Raw genomic sequence first — 15,663 nt, 5'->3', positions numbered from 1 at the left:
ACTATTCTCGATGACACGATAACTTTTGGCAATGCATTTGGTCTTCTTTTGAAAATTCAGGTTTTTCATTAAATGTATTGCATTTTGATTATCAACTTATGATAATGCTTGTACTCTGCGTTGACATTTTTTTTAATCAACTGTGTTATCCACATGATTTCTTTTACTGTTACACTTTCCGCAACATATTCTGCTTCCATTGACGATAATGATTAGGGTTCGGAACTTGTTACACTTAAAATTATCGAAATATGCATATACACTTATATGAAGTCAAAATCGTCAAAATATGTTTAAATAAATGCAGCTAATTTTTTATTTTGTTTTTGAAAATGCATATTGCATAAAGCATATTATAATTAAAAAAATAAAAATTTAAAAATTAAGTATATACATAATGAAAATCTCAATAATAAATAATTTATATACCGGTTACTCATCTGTATCGTTTTATTTTATGTTCATCTGTAACATAAAGCAAAAAAAAACATGAATGTACTATCATTTTTAATTATTGTTTGAGTAACTTTACCGTTAAAATTATTGCTCTGATGGTAAGACATTTTCTTATATTCTCAAGTTTGAATGCTCGGTGATTATCATTTATCGGTCAACATATTTTTGAACGTTGAGAAAGATCGTTCAACGTCAACGGAAGTGATCGGCGTGTACTTAAAATATATTAAATCGTTGATGTTCATATCTTCAGGTAATCCGTCAAAATGTTCTTCATCTCCCGATAAAATGTTCGAAATTTTTATCCAACACGTTTTATATTTTTGTTTTTATCGACTTTTTGTGTTCACCGCGTATTTGAGTTAGTCTTAATGTTACATCCTCTACTAATAAAATAGAGCTGAAAAGTGATAGTTCCTGCTCGTTATTATATTAGGCAAAAATGTAAAATTTGGTTTAATAAATACTAATTAATTTTTTAATGTTTTTTTGTTTAATATATTTTGTGCTATTTTCATAGAGATTGCATCATCTTCATCAAAAGAGTTTAAAATTGATTTAATTGAAATGTTTACTAAAATAGAGAAAAGCTTTAATCCATCATCCATGTGTTTCATTTCGTTAAAATTGGTTCAGATGGAAATGTTATGTTGGAGCAATATTTCTAAAAACTTGATTACGAGATGGAGCTTTACGAAATACTTTTTTTTACATTTGCAATAATTTATCAAATTTAGGATTATTTATACATACTATTTTAGCCACTCTATGAACAGCATAAGCCAAACATGTCACATGAATAATTGTTAAATAAATATTTCTAATTGCATTACTGGACTTTACCATGTAGTGCACACTAAAGGTTAAAAAGAACAGCACATCATTGTATTTTACTCCTTCTGGCCACAGAATATTCATTGATTTATCAAATAATTTAAAAATCGTTATTAATGATATACTTTGTTGTATCTATGATGTCCATAAAAAAACTCATAAAAGTTTTATAATTAAATAAATCCACTGACGCTGTATTTAATGTCAACTACATAATCGACATCACTAAATATTTCTTATAATCATTTTAATAATGATAATTGTGTATTATCATTAAAATATAAACCATAGATAAATGTTTGTTAAATACAGCGTATAATAGGTTTAATAAAAAAAACTCTTGCCAAGTCAGAGATCGGCATATAAACTTTCTTGATTTTTAATTTTTAGAAATTTATTAATTGTATGCAATATTTATGTATAATGTATTTTATTTTCATTTTGTGAGATAGATCTCTGAAACCAGAGAGCAGATTTTGTTGTTTGGGGTCTTGTTAGATTCACATTGGCTAAGAGAAGAGCAGTGAAGATTTTCAGAACTTTATCTTATATAGTTACACTACAAAGCTTCAAAAAAAATAAAAAATAAAACACATTTTATTGGGCGTTTTTCATGTTTTTCAGCTTTATAGCTTTGTAGTGAGTTAACGATTGAAGATAAAGTTCTGAAAATCTTCACAGCACTTCTCTTAGCCAATATGAGTCTTACAAAACACCAAATAACAAAATCCATTCTCCAGTTTCGGTAATCTACCACGCTAATGAAAATCTAGCAAAAAAACACTATTTTTTTAACTGTGAAAACTTAAATAATTTTTTTTGAAAATGTTTAATCACACATTTTGTATTTAATTGATAATCCCTTTTTAATGAGCTATCGACCAACTTTTCAGCTATAATAGTTTTGGAGGAAAGTTAAAAAATAGACATTTTGGGACTGTTCACGCCGACATATTTGTGCATTCAAATCGTTATACCGCTTGGGTGTGATATCGGATCTCTCTCATTAATATTTTATGTTAAAGCTAGCTTAATTATTCACCTATTAATTACAACTGAGTTACATTTTTATCATTTTTCTATTGAACAAAAATTCTTGAAGTTTTAAAAATTCAGACTTTTTTCATTTCTATTACCATACTTCAAGAAAATAAAAGACTAGCGAAGTTTACTACATATACAGTATCTAGTCTTGATACTTGAGATAAGAAGAAAAAACTACTCACTTCTTGTTGATATTGAGTTTTTTCATTCAATTTTTCCAATTAATCTTGGTGTAAAGGACATGTCAAATCGGAAACGTAAGTCTCTACATTCTAAAAATTAAACAACGTACCTACATAATTTGTCTGATTTACAAATGTCAAATAACTCAAATAATGACCCAATTTTCAATATGTTTATTTGCATACCTACAATAAAATACTCTAAATTACTCTTTTTTATTCGAAACTCTTTTGTCCAAGGTTATTAATAAACTATCAATTTTTTGTTTATTAATTTCAGAAATTAAACCACCATCTACTAATATTCTAAAAATAATTTGATTCATCATTTGATCAAAACACACACATATCTTCTTTACTAGATTGTAAACCAAATGTATTCAAAAACTCTGAGTCATTTTCTCCAACGAATTGGAGTTTTTTAACACATAAGGATTCTTTGCCGTTTACATACTTTATTTGGACGGTCTTCACCACTCGCTGGCTGTAACATATATATTTCTTCCTGTAGAATGTAGATATTTGTACATAAAACATAAATGCTGTTTTAGTATCAAACTGTCGTAATTTTAGTTTTTCCACAGCTGCGACTGCGAAAATAACCTCGATTGATTTGTATCAGACTACTGGTAAAAATGTTTATTGATAATCTATATCATATTTTAAGAACAATACTTGATGACAAGTAGTGCCTTAAATGTATCTATATTAATGTCCATTTTATATTTTGTTTTGTAATCCATGTATTTTATAACACAATTTTATTCGATAGTAAATTAACTAATAACCAAGTTTCATTTTTGTTTAATGACACTAATTTATCGTTCATACCATATCTTGATTCATTCGCATTTGTCGGTTATTGCATCGTCGAATTGTTATCGTTTCATACAATTAGCAATAACAGATTGAACGTCGTGTCTGATGACCAGTGCGCGGTGGTGACTCTATACTCTCTTACAATCTCTTTAGAAATGTGCCTTCTTAGTTCTTTTCACAGTAAAATCAACACAATTTACTTTTATTGTTAGGTAATAAATTTTCATTCACCTTAATTATAAGTGCTTAATTTTTCGCTGGATTCATTTTGGAATTCGGTTGAAAATGCACTCGACTTTTCCTTCACCTTTCATCTATTGTGTTCTTTATTCTTCAATAAATAAATGACTTCTTAAGTTATTTACCATTTTACTTTTAGTTAGAATAGAGTCATAAATACTATAAAAATGTTTATACTATGTATTTAAATTTTTGTTATAATTACATTATCCATAATATGTTAGATTCCCCTGTTAAATTTTCTAATTAGAAAATATGCGTCGATTGATTATCAGTTGATACTTTTGAATGACTGAAAATTTTTTTTAAGAAAATGTACGCTAGGTCTTCTACTGGTAAATAACAAGCAGTTTCTCCCATATTTAAAGTTAAATTAATTACATACCTATTGAAATGGACCATTTGAATTTTGAACATCTGATATAAATATATAATTTTTCAATTTTTTTTTTTACCAATAAAAATTTGGCTTTCACAAGTTTTTTGTACGATTTTCTCAGATTTTTTAACTAAACTTAATAAAATCGCCCGAAATAATATTTCCCACTATGCAGAAATTAAGTTTGACTCTCGTTTGAAATTTCAATAACGGCTAGTTCTCTGTACTTCTCTGTTCTCAATTTAGTACCTAAACTTCAGCTATTTCTCCATAATCAATGGTTTTTGTACAGTTTGACCTATATAATAAATTATTATCGAAATACAGCATTCTTGAAATTCATGATACCTGTGACTGGTTGTAATTTTCTGTGTTAATTTAAAGGCGTGGGGAAAGCAATTCCGTTGACTTTGATGTCGTAGACGATTGGAATAGTAAATAAGTCGAAATGTGTGAAGTGTTTTTTTCCAAAAAATGTTCATAATCTATATGAAAACGACTTGATTTTTTCGTATTTTACTTAATAAAACAATGTGTCATTAAGGCGAAAATTACAGCGGCGGAAAAATAAATAAAGAACAAATTACAGTTATGTTTTGTGTTACTATGGAGGATGATTTTGAAACATCTTTGGTGATTGGAAAATCACTAATACCACGATGTTTTAAGAACATTATTGTTAATGATCTTGAAGTAACGTGGAAGGCTAATTGTAAAGCTTGGATGACACAAAAATTGATGAAGGTGTGGTTATTAATTTTGATAGAAAAATGAAAGGCCGAAAGGTTATTGTTTTTCTTAATATGACCAGTCACTCCCATTTGAACTTACAGAATGTGAAACTCGCATGCTTTCCACTAAACGTGACTTCAACTTGCCAATCGCTTGACCTCGGAAAAATATAAAAATTAAGACTCATTATGAATCTTATAAAATGATAACTTTCTTGATTAGGTTAATTGCTCCAAGTGAGTTGTAATTTTTTAATGTAGTCTTTTCTAACTGATCTAAACATGTTTTGCCCAACTTTCCCAAAATTTGCCGTAATCTTTTCAAAAATGTATGCACAAAACGGTCTAAGAATTTTTGGATAAAATATTTAAAATACGTACAAATGATTGATAACCTATAGTAGAGGGGTCGAATTATTTGTGTTATAGTATAATAAATATATATATCTAGGTATTAGATTCGGCTATTTGTTTGCTGGTAAGAACGTTGACTATTTTAAAGCATGTCCGCTGTGTGTCGATAAGCCGGATAAACTTGAAAAAATAAAACAAATAATTGAACCTCAGCCGTTGTTTGTGTAATGACAAATTTTTTTTTTTACTCTTACTCATTTTTAGTTCCGCCGTTAACCGTTCAAATCCTTCCGATCGCAGAAAATGGCCACTTAAGTGGTATTGACAACGATTTACAGCCACCTCCGTTCACACAGTCTTCGGCGAAAATGACACCATTAACGTTACCCGAAGATGATGATCGTTTGTCAGTGCACAGCAGCAATATTCAAGAACAACGTCAACTGCAACCACTAACGGCTGGGAGGAAATACGAGTTACCGTGTCGTGCTTATGGGTCTCGACCGCCGGCAAAGCTAACATGGTGGATGGACGGTCGGCGATTAGATACTACTCGAGAGACGGTATGTAGATGTATTCATTATTGAAATTTACTTTAATTTCTTGTCTGATAGATGTTAACTGTAAACAAAATAAAATTCCTGAAAAGGAACACCTTTTATAAAATCCACCAAATCAATACAATACATACATTTATAAATTTACAATATATCGTTAAATTTAGGTACAACAGTTTTTAACCTCAAAATATAATTTAATAATATATTATTATATATTAATAAAGCCGTTAAAGTTATTATATATGATGAATATTTTATTATAATTATTGAGCTATCAACGTTATATTAGAAGCTAATTAGTAATTAATAATAAGAAAACAAAATTATATATAGCTATACACATAGGTTCCACGACAAAATACATATACCCTACATTGAAGGCCTACAAAATATCCCACGTAAATAATAATTTAAAATGGTAACCTTTATTATAAAAGTTGCGATTAGAAATAATAATTGAACTTTATCTAAAGTGAATGTGAGTTATTCGTTATTTTGATAATGGTATAATGTAATTTTATATCAACAAAATAAATGGCGAAAATATAAAAATTTGGATGAGTGGCTAAATGCTGTCGTAAAAGGAGATGATTAAACGAATAACAGTAAACACTTAAAAACAATAAAATATAACTTAAGCATAAAAATTTTTGACGAAAAACTTACCATTTTAATATTTTTTTAAATATTTTTTAATTAATTTTTTTGTATTCTATAAATGTTAATAATAAGTGTATTGTAATGATATTTATGTAACTTTTATAAAAAGGTTTAAATTTTGAATTAATATTTACGCGGGGTATTTTATCATGGAATATTTTTGCGAGGATATTTTGTTTTAGGGATATATTTTCGGTGATATTTTGAACCGGGTATTTTGATTTGTACTAAACACAGCTTATTCTGTTTAACAAACCATTTTCTACAGCTGAATATTAAACATAAATATTTATGTCATAAATCATGATAAATATGAGTATGTTGAAATATTTAAAATTAAAAATATACTTCATAATATCCTATTAATTTTTAATTTTTTTTTTAATGGTGCAATTAGATTAAATCTACTATCTAATATAATACAATTTATATAGTTGGTTTTTGGAGATAAGGTGGTTAAGAGGTACATAACTTAAGATTGAAAATGTTACTTAAATTCATTGTATGATATGTATTATTTAATTTTCAAAATATATGCACATATGTTTTTTTTTTTTTTTTTTTATTAGATAAAATAGAATATTTACAATCTGTAATTTATATACATACAATAAGTAAATATGATAACAAGAAAAAGGTAGGTATTTACATGAATGGCGTGAGGAGGGAGGTCCACCAGTGTGGATACCCTCTAACTTGGGGGTAATACATATGTTAGACAGAAAATATTGTATAATTGTACGTATTTATGGAGTACATATTTTTATTTTTAATTACTAATTACTAATTTAAGATTTGTTATTAAATTCAATATTTATTATTTATTAATTAAAATAGATTTTAAAGTGGTTTTTTTTCAAGTTTATTGATTGACATTTATTTTTATATAGGTATTGTTTAATAGTGAATTTTATTTAAGGTCTTGATGATTTTATATTATTAATTTTGACAAAATTAATTTAATAATGTGTTCTTACACGTTTTATTTTAAGCATTTTTGAAAGTTTTAACTTTATATCTTAACACTTAACAAACATAATGAAATAAGCTAGAATTATGAATACATTTATTTTATTTTATATGAAAATATTATTAATTTAGATTTTTAGATTTGATTTGAAAAAAAGTTAAATCATTTATGTTAAAACTTAAATGCAAAGTTTTCCGTATTTCATATTCTTCTGTTTGAAATACATTTATAAATTAAATTGCTTTAATTTTTTTAATGATTACATACAATTTGAAAAAAAATGTTATGTAAAAACTATATATAGTATGAAATATACATTATTAATAATTATATGGTTCGATTGGAAATCACCCGTCAAACGCAATGGCATGATTTTTATTGTACCCATTAGTCATTTTCTGAATTTAAGCACTGATTTTAACTTTTATATTATTGAATTAGATTGCATTTTCAAATTTTCTTTATAACTATACGTCTATACACCTTGAATATTTATAGGCCATCTCAAAAAGTACCATTTATTCAACGAGCAGAAAATGTATAACAAAATGTTAATACTAAACGATTTTGATATTTTAATAAAGTCTTTAATTATTATGTCCATCTTTAATGCAGCCATACCAAAGTCTTAATTCAAATTCTTAAATTATTAAATAGTGATGTAAATACACACAATCTTTTTTAAATAATAAATGGTAGTCTATATTCGTGAATGATGAGGAAATTGACTTTTAAGTTCGCAGTGAATAAATCATTAAGTATAAGAAACATTGTGCCACTAGTTTTTTCGAAAAAATTCGATGAAAATAGTTTGGAAAATAAATGTTAAATGATATTTAATACTATTGGCTTAAAAAGTTCAACCATTGATCAGCATCAATAATTTTGTTGATTATTGGTAAATTAGCATTATCTATAACTTGAAAATCCGAAATATTTAAATGACTTTCCAGTGACCCTAGTCATATTATGAATTCAACTATCTTAACTATTAGTGTACAATATATAATTGCAAGTATCACTTTTAATAATCAAAGTTTAAATTAATTTTACCTATATTTTTTACTGTTGTATAATACATACCCGCCTCAGAACTATTTGAAATGGATCAAACGTACCGTATTAAATGGGTAAAATTCTTTATTTAAAAAGTCCACCTGATTAGCTGACAACTGATTTTACAATATAAAAAAGTTTCTAAACCAGGTTTATTATTATCCCACTTACTTAAAAAATGTTGATTACGAGTTTATCCTATACCTCCATCCCAAAAACATGTAAACCCGTTTTTATTCCACACTAAAAGGTTTTTCAGAAACTTTATTCTACAGTGTGACACGACAAAATTAATTTAAGCTTGATACATTTTGCATCGTAATCAATAAAATAATAAAAAAAGTTTACAACTTATAGGTCTTATTTCAATTATATTATTGTAAATATCTATTCTTATTTTTTTTTCATTCTTTTCAAAGGAAAAACAAGAACGTATCCAAACAGAAAAATGAACACTGTTCTTAATTATTATTTTACACAATGTGCATAATTAATGAAATTAATAATAAACACTACAATAAGGCGATAGTTAGAATATAATTTTTACAATACTAAATTATGACTTATGTGTGTATAATAATAGTCATTAATTTTATGTGGTTTGTTTTTTAATTTACTTTCCTCTCCATTCTCATATAATTTAACTTCCACAGCTAAAGTTTGCTATCGTAGTATTGCTTCATTGTTTGAAACTTTAAACTTTAAATTTGGTTGCCCTAAACCTTTTCACTCATTATTCGTGACATATTTTTCTTCACTGGGCTATCTCGTTTATCGCTTTTGTTACATACAAACCATTTTTTTTATATTTGTATTAACTTTTAAAGTTTCAACTTTTATTATTTTTCATTGGTTTACAGTGTGGCGTGTAAAAATATAGAAATAAAAAACCGAGATTTTCAACAAAGCTATAGGTACATATAGCCGTTTACATTTTTTTTTTTTTTATTAAATTATGCGCAATATAATATTAAATTGAGTCAAGTAAGCGGCTATAGGAGGCATAAGCGTAGTCGACTTAAAGTAGACTTTGTTTATTTATTCAAACTTTCTTTTATTATTAAATTTTACACACACAAGATACACATACACATAACATATTATATAATAAAATACTTTGTAGCTGCAATGTACACAACGACGAACGATCCATTATAATAATAACACTAACAACTGTAGTAATAACAGTATTTTTACTACATCTACATTATATTGCAATAGCAAACAAGTTTTTATTAATTTTTTAAAAAATTTTTATAGTTTTGATTAGTAAAATTTTAAAGGTGGTATTGACTTTGATATTTAATATTATAATAATAATTATTAATCAATAATAATTATCCATTAGTTAATAATTCTCAATCTCATTTAAATGAATATACCTAATAACTAAAGAAGGTTTTAATAATTTAATATTTTTAACACAAAACAAAGGTTTAGTTATCGAGGCTTAAAAAAAATATACTAAAACATTAAATACATAATTAACATATATTTGTGCATTTAATATTTATTTCATCCACGTTGTTTTCATAACACAAATTCTCCAACATATTTTATACATATTTAGCTGTTTGGAAATTGAAACAGCTGGACGTATAAGAAAAAATATCTTCAAATATAATTAATAAAAAATTAAAACACAATACAAAAAGTACTTTACATTTAACATACCAAAAATATTTAAAAAAATTAAGGAATGTTAACAATATTATAATTACAATGTTAAATACTTTGGGTAAATTCACGTAAAAATAGTGCTTTTGCACCATTGTATTAAGTGTGTTCTCGCGCGTATTCCAGTGTAGTAATTAAGTGTAATAATAATATAATATAAATGGTTGTTCATATTATATTAAATAAAAACTATAAAATACGGTATCTATAATAAGTAATGTATAATAACAAACATTAAAATACAAAACGATACGATACCATTAGTTAAAATAATAACCTGCATATCATTAGCTTATACTTTATAACCATACCGTATATACATTGCCTTGGAAATAGGATATACTTAATCACTCATTACCCAGTAAATATTTTTCTAAATAACTAGTCTAATGGATCATAAATTCTTGTGACTTACAATTTTTTTAACTCATGTATTTTGCGTATACGAAACACAACTCAAACACAATTTTTTTCAAGGAATTTTGATTTATCAACTTATATTCCAAACCCAAAATTGGCGAAATTATTAGAGCTAGGTATAATTTAAAAAAAAATGTATTAAATTTGTTTTTATTTTTTAGTTATAATTTAGTATTAAAGTAATAAATTATTATTTTATTTTATTATTCCACATTATGCAATTACATAACTTAATATAATAATATAAACACATGTATTTTCAGAAAATATAATTCTATAAATATATATATTTTTTAAATACTATACATTTTTATTTAAAATTTAAATTACAAATATTATATTGTATTATACATTTATAAATAGTAAATAATTTATTACTTTAATAATAAATGTACGATGTATATGGTGTTTAAAACGCAAAAATACGCACAACTAAAAAAAGAAATCAAATTTAATTTTTAATTATACCTAGCTCTAATTTTGCCAATTTTGGGTTTAGAATACAAGTTGATAGATCAAAATTGCTCGAAAAAATTGATTAATTCAAAAATGATATTCAAAATGGGGGTTACCATTAAAAAAGGAAGTTTTACAAAATACATGACTTTAAAAAATTGTTAGTCATAAGATTTTATGATTCATTAAGTTTAGTCTAACGCCCCGCAAACAAAATCCAAATATATTTACAGGGTAATGGGTGATAAAGTGTATCCTGTTTTCGCGGATACGCGGTATATTATACCCAGAAGTAAATTAATCTAATTTGCAGAACATGCAAAATTTGGCTAACAAATTGATAAATTGCCCATTTCACGAATTTACCAAAACTAGTATACAAGTATTTTCAATATTGATAACATTTTTTAAAACAATATTTTTAATAAATTAATTATAATTATAAATTAGTGAATTGAATATAAAAAAAAAAGATTTAATAATAATAAAACTGTTTACTGAACAAAATATTTGTAGTAGAAATAAATTAAATAAAAAAATACATAAAATGTTCAGTTTTTGGTTTATTTTCTATATTTTATATTTATATTACTTCACTTCTCTAGTCGTTTTTAATAACTTTTGTGCACTTAAAAAGTACGACAGGTAATAATAACTAATAGCAGTAGTTTCAAGATAAGATTTTTAAATAAATAATAAAACAACTAATGAACGTCACTTCGTGTTATAAGACTGCAAATATTGATTAATATTGATAATATCTGTTTCGTCAAATAATGTTTAGTATTGAGTCATATTTCTTAATTACTAGTGGCCTTGTTTATGAAATGAACAGCACTTTTGAAGTCCAATTCATGAAATGGGCAATTTAATTAACCATTTCAAGAAACAGCAAAAAATAAAAAATAACAATTGTAGGTGGAATCGCAAAAAAATATTTCACTTAATAAATATTATATTATATAGGTACAACATTTTTAATTATAATATTTTTAATATTTCTTAGTTTTTTTTTATTAATATTTTAATACCTACCTATTTTCGGCATATTATAATAAATAAATAGCACTTTTTTAACATTATATTTTATTTTATATATTTTTGAATTCCTACTATTTGTATTTATTCGTTTTAATTTGACGTTCAATTGTTTCAAGTCCCAATGGCCACGTCCAATTGGTTAAATCCATTTATCCTAGATCAAATCGCTCGCAGTAATACGTCGACTACTTAAAAATCCGTTAAGTATTTCATCTCTATTTGTTTTTATAATGTCGTATATTCACACATTTTTTTTTATTTCATAATAATCTCTACTTACTAGTACTTTTTTTACAAAACTTCATTAACCAATTATAATAATTATATATATGAGTAATATGAGAAGTTGTATTCTAGATGTAATAAAATATTATAGTCATTTCGATTTCGATTAAGTATTGAGGAAACTTTGGTCTTGATTTTATACTATAATTTTGTATTAGGCAAAGCCCTGCGAATACTTGGTTTTGTGAGGAAGCATACAAGGTCAGTTATGTTTGGTAAATGTCTTCTAGCCTTAAATTACTTGTTAGTTCGATTTGTAATGGAATACGGATCGATATAGTTTGGTCCCCAGAAACAGCTCAAGATAAATTACGAATCGAACGTGCACAGAATCGCTTTCTTGGAATGATTGCTCAATATATGAATATAAAACACGAACCACACGACTACCGACCCGTTTAGATTATCAATATTAGATAGTTGTAGGGATGATGCTTGTGTTAAGTTTTTAAATAAATAGTTTCTGGATCCATTAATACACTAATGCTAGTATGCTACTATATCTAGAGTTGGATTTCGAATGCCGGTGTTGGTACTAGAATTTAAGAGAGATACCACAAGTCTATGCTATGTACAAACTACCTATAGAGGCTGATAATCTAAGAAAATTAGGTCTCACGCAACTACGATGAAAATTTTTTTTAATCAATAATCGTAATTTTATATTAATAAAGTATCATGTTTTTGTATTAATGTCCTAGCATTTACTAAAAACAAAAGTGTATGGCGTTTTTTAATTTAAATAAATAAAATAAATAATTATTATTTGTTTATAGTTAACATAATAGCCAGTCTTAAAATTATGATAAGACCTAAATATGGTTATTAATAAGTAAGATAATTATATTAAACGTGTATTAACAGACTTCAACCGACGGAAACTCGACAACAAGTGTATTGACATTTGTTCCTGTTAAGCCAACGACCAAATCACGTTATCGAGAACCCGGAGAAGCTGACGAACATAGAACGACTGACTATGACGGCAGGTTAACTTGTAGAGCCGAAAACCCACAGCACCAACTGTCGACGTCCCAGCGAAAGCACACAATAGCGGCTGGTAGTGATTCGTCTGATGATGCTGGAACGCCTTTCATACAAAGCACATGGTTGTTACGGATACAATGTGAGTATAATAGTAGAATTGTATATATACGACTTATTATTTTATTCATACGCGCAAACAGCTGCATATGTTTCTCGATACCTACCACACCTGTACAAATATATGTACTGTTTTATAAATTATTTATTATTAGGACTAAAGTTTGAAACTAACCACGAAACCGTATTGGGTAAAGAAAGGATAAAGGATTCGTTTACTATTTTCTTATTTGAAGTTTTTGATCGTAAAAACATTCCAAATCAATGTTCTTAAATTTAAAATTAAATAGAGATATATGTATTTCGAGTTGGCCTAACTATGATATATAGTTCTAGAAGGAAACTTAAATAACAACTCCGTTTTTAGTAAGTATATTATATCGTATTCAAAATGTTCTGTACTTTTGTTACCTAATAGTAATAACCATAGAATATGGTAAATACATTTTCGAACAATTTTATAACTGTGGTTTATTTATTACACTTGTTGAACATCAACAATTTTATCAACATAAAATGTCTTTATTTGTCAGTGAAAAAGTACAAACATTTTTTTATATATATTCAACTCATTTGTATATAAATAATAATTATATATTATTTATTGATTATTATGTATACAGTATACACTTATTGGCTATTATGTATATATTGTATTTATAAAGACCGATGGTCGTCGTCGTTTAAATAAATATGAATGTGAATGCTGGGTAGTTTAAACGTTTAAAATATATTTATATCTTAAACAAAGCAGTTAATATTGAGAATATAACTATTTATGATGATAATAAAAATTTAGAATTCTTAAAATTAGTTACCTTTGATCTATTACAGTTATAATATGTATACTCTTTAGTATCTGTTTTCAGTATACAAACTAAAATTGAATACAAATTTTTTTTGTCTCGTGGAGTTAGTTTAAAACTATCTATAAATAAATTATATTAATTAAATAGATACTTAAATTAAAAGTTATTGAAATTAAACCAAATAAATAACTATATAATATGTTACATCTTATACATATAAAATATAATTTGTATACTCTTAAATAAAATACAATGTCTGATAAATTTATTACTTCAATATTTTATTATATGTAGACTTGTAGTAGAAATTGAGTATTATTTATAATATATATATATATATTATTCTTTTTTAAACAATAGTAATACACTAATGCACAATAGCTTAGAGTAATTTATAAGGCTTAAGCGGTAAGGTAGCTACTATAGCTACCATAGCAGTTACACAATTCATTATTTCTATAGCAGCATTTAGTTGGGTCCAGATCATGAAATGGCAAAAAAAAAGTACCAATCTCTTGAAATGGGAAATATCACGTTTTGTGTGTAAATATTTATATGAACATTATGTAAGTATTAAATAATTCAAACTTACTTAAAGCAAACACATCATTCAGTTTGTATTGTACTGATGTTGTTTAGTACCGACCTATATGGTGTAAACGTAAAAACGTTTAATCGATATATTATTATCTACCATGTCGACGTATCTAGCTTCCAAATGTGTATACCTAGTTAAAATAGTAATTTGTAGAGATACAAACGATAAATAATTTTAACAAGTAAATTTGGCCAACTTTTTATACGTTTATAAGATATAGAAACTTTTAACATCTTAAAATTTAAATTATTTATTGAAAGAGCAAATTAAATTTGAATATGTTTACTGTAGAAAACTATACTTCAGACTGTATCTATTATTATTAAATTTGAATAATTTTAACGCTTGAGATATTATACATTATTTTTTTATAAAATTGTATTTAATTGTTAATTAATGGATGAGCGGCATACCAGTTAACATTTAAAAGATAAATTAATTGACTTTATGAGGGAATGGAAAATATATATCTAAAATGTTTGTATTGTGCATGAAAATGCAGCAAATATTAAAAATGCTGTTATTGCGATGGCTCCTAATATCAAAAGTAGAACATGTTTCGCGCATTCCCTTCCCTTAGTAGTAACTACTACTTCCCACATGTATTAGATTTTAGAAATGAAGAAATGAAATGTTTAATCGAATTTCGAGATTCACTGGTTATGAAACATGGCGCTAATAAAATCTACCAATTTTCCAAAATGTATTGCTTTTTTTGCATTGCAAAATTATTATATTAAGTTCTTTACCAATTTACCATATTGAGTATTTCTTGGAGATTTATCGCATAGTTAGTAAATTAATGATAATTGGGTGTTTCACTATCCAAAGACTGGCTACGATTTTTGTAATTTGCATTTGAATGTCATGTCAACTTGATTTTTTCCAGAAACTTCTACACAGACACGTATTCTCTCAAGTGACAATTCAACAAATTAAAATAGAATGGATGTTAATTCAATTACGAAACAGTTAGCAAACAGATGAA

General features: G+C 26.0%; 1 protein-coding gene across 2 annotated transcripts in view; it reads left to right on the top strand.

The window, feature by feature from the left end:
- LOC132924030 (uncharacterized) overlaps positions 1-15,663 on the top strand; it is a 59,389-nt gene that overhangs the window by 28,114 nt on the left and 15,612 nt on the right. For both annotated transcript variants that reach the window (XM_060988087.1, XM_060988088.1), the window contains exons 7-8: positions 5,304-5,602; positions 13,029-13,290. In XM_060988087.1, the coding sequence (XP_060844070.1) occupies positions 5,304-5,602; positions 13,029-13,290 (561 nt within the window). The remainder of the gene's footprint in view (positions 1-5,303; positions 5,603-13,028; positions 13,291-15,663) is intronic.

The sequence above is a fragment of the Rhopalosiphum padi genome, chromosome 3 (genome assembly GCF_020882245.1).
Source record: "Rhopalosiphum padi isolate XX-2018 chromosome 3, ASM2088224v1, whole genome shotgun sequence".
Taxonomy (NCBI): Eukaryota; Metazoa; Arthropoda; class Insecta; order Hemiptera; family Aphididae; genus Rhopalosiphum; species Rhopalosiphum padi.
Note: the sequence above shows the minus strand (reverse complement) of the source record. Positions and strands in the feature narration are given on the sequence as shown.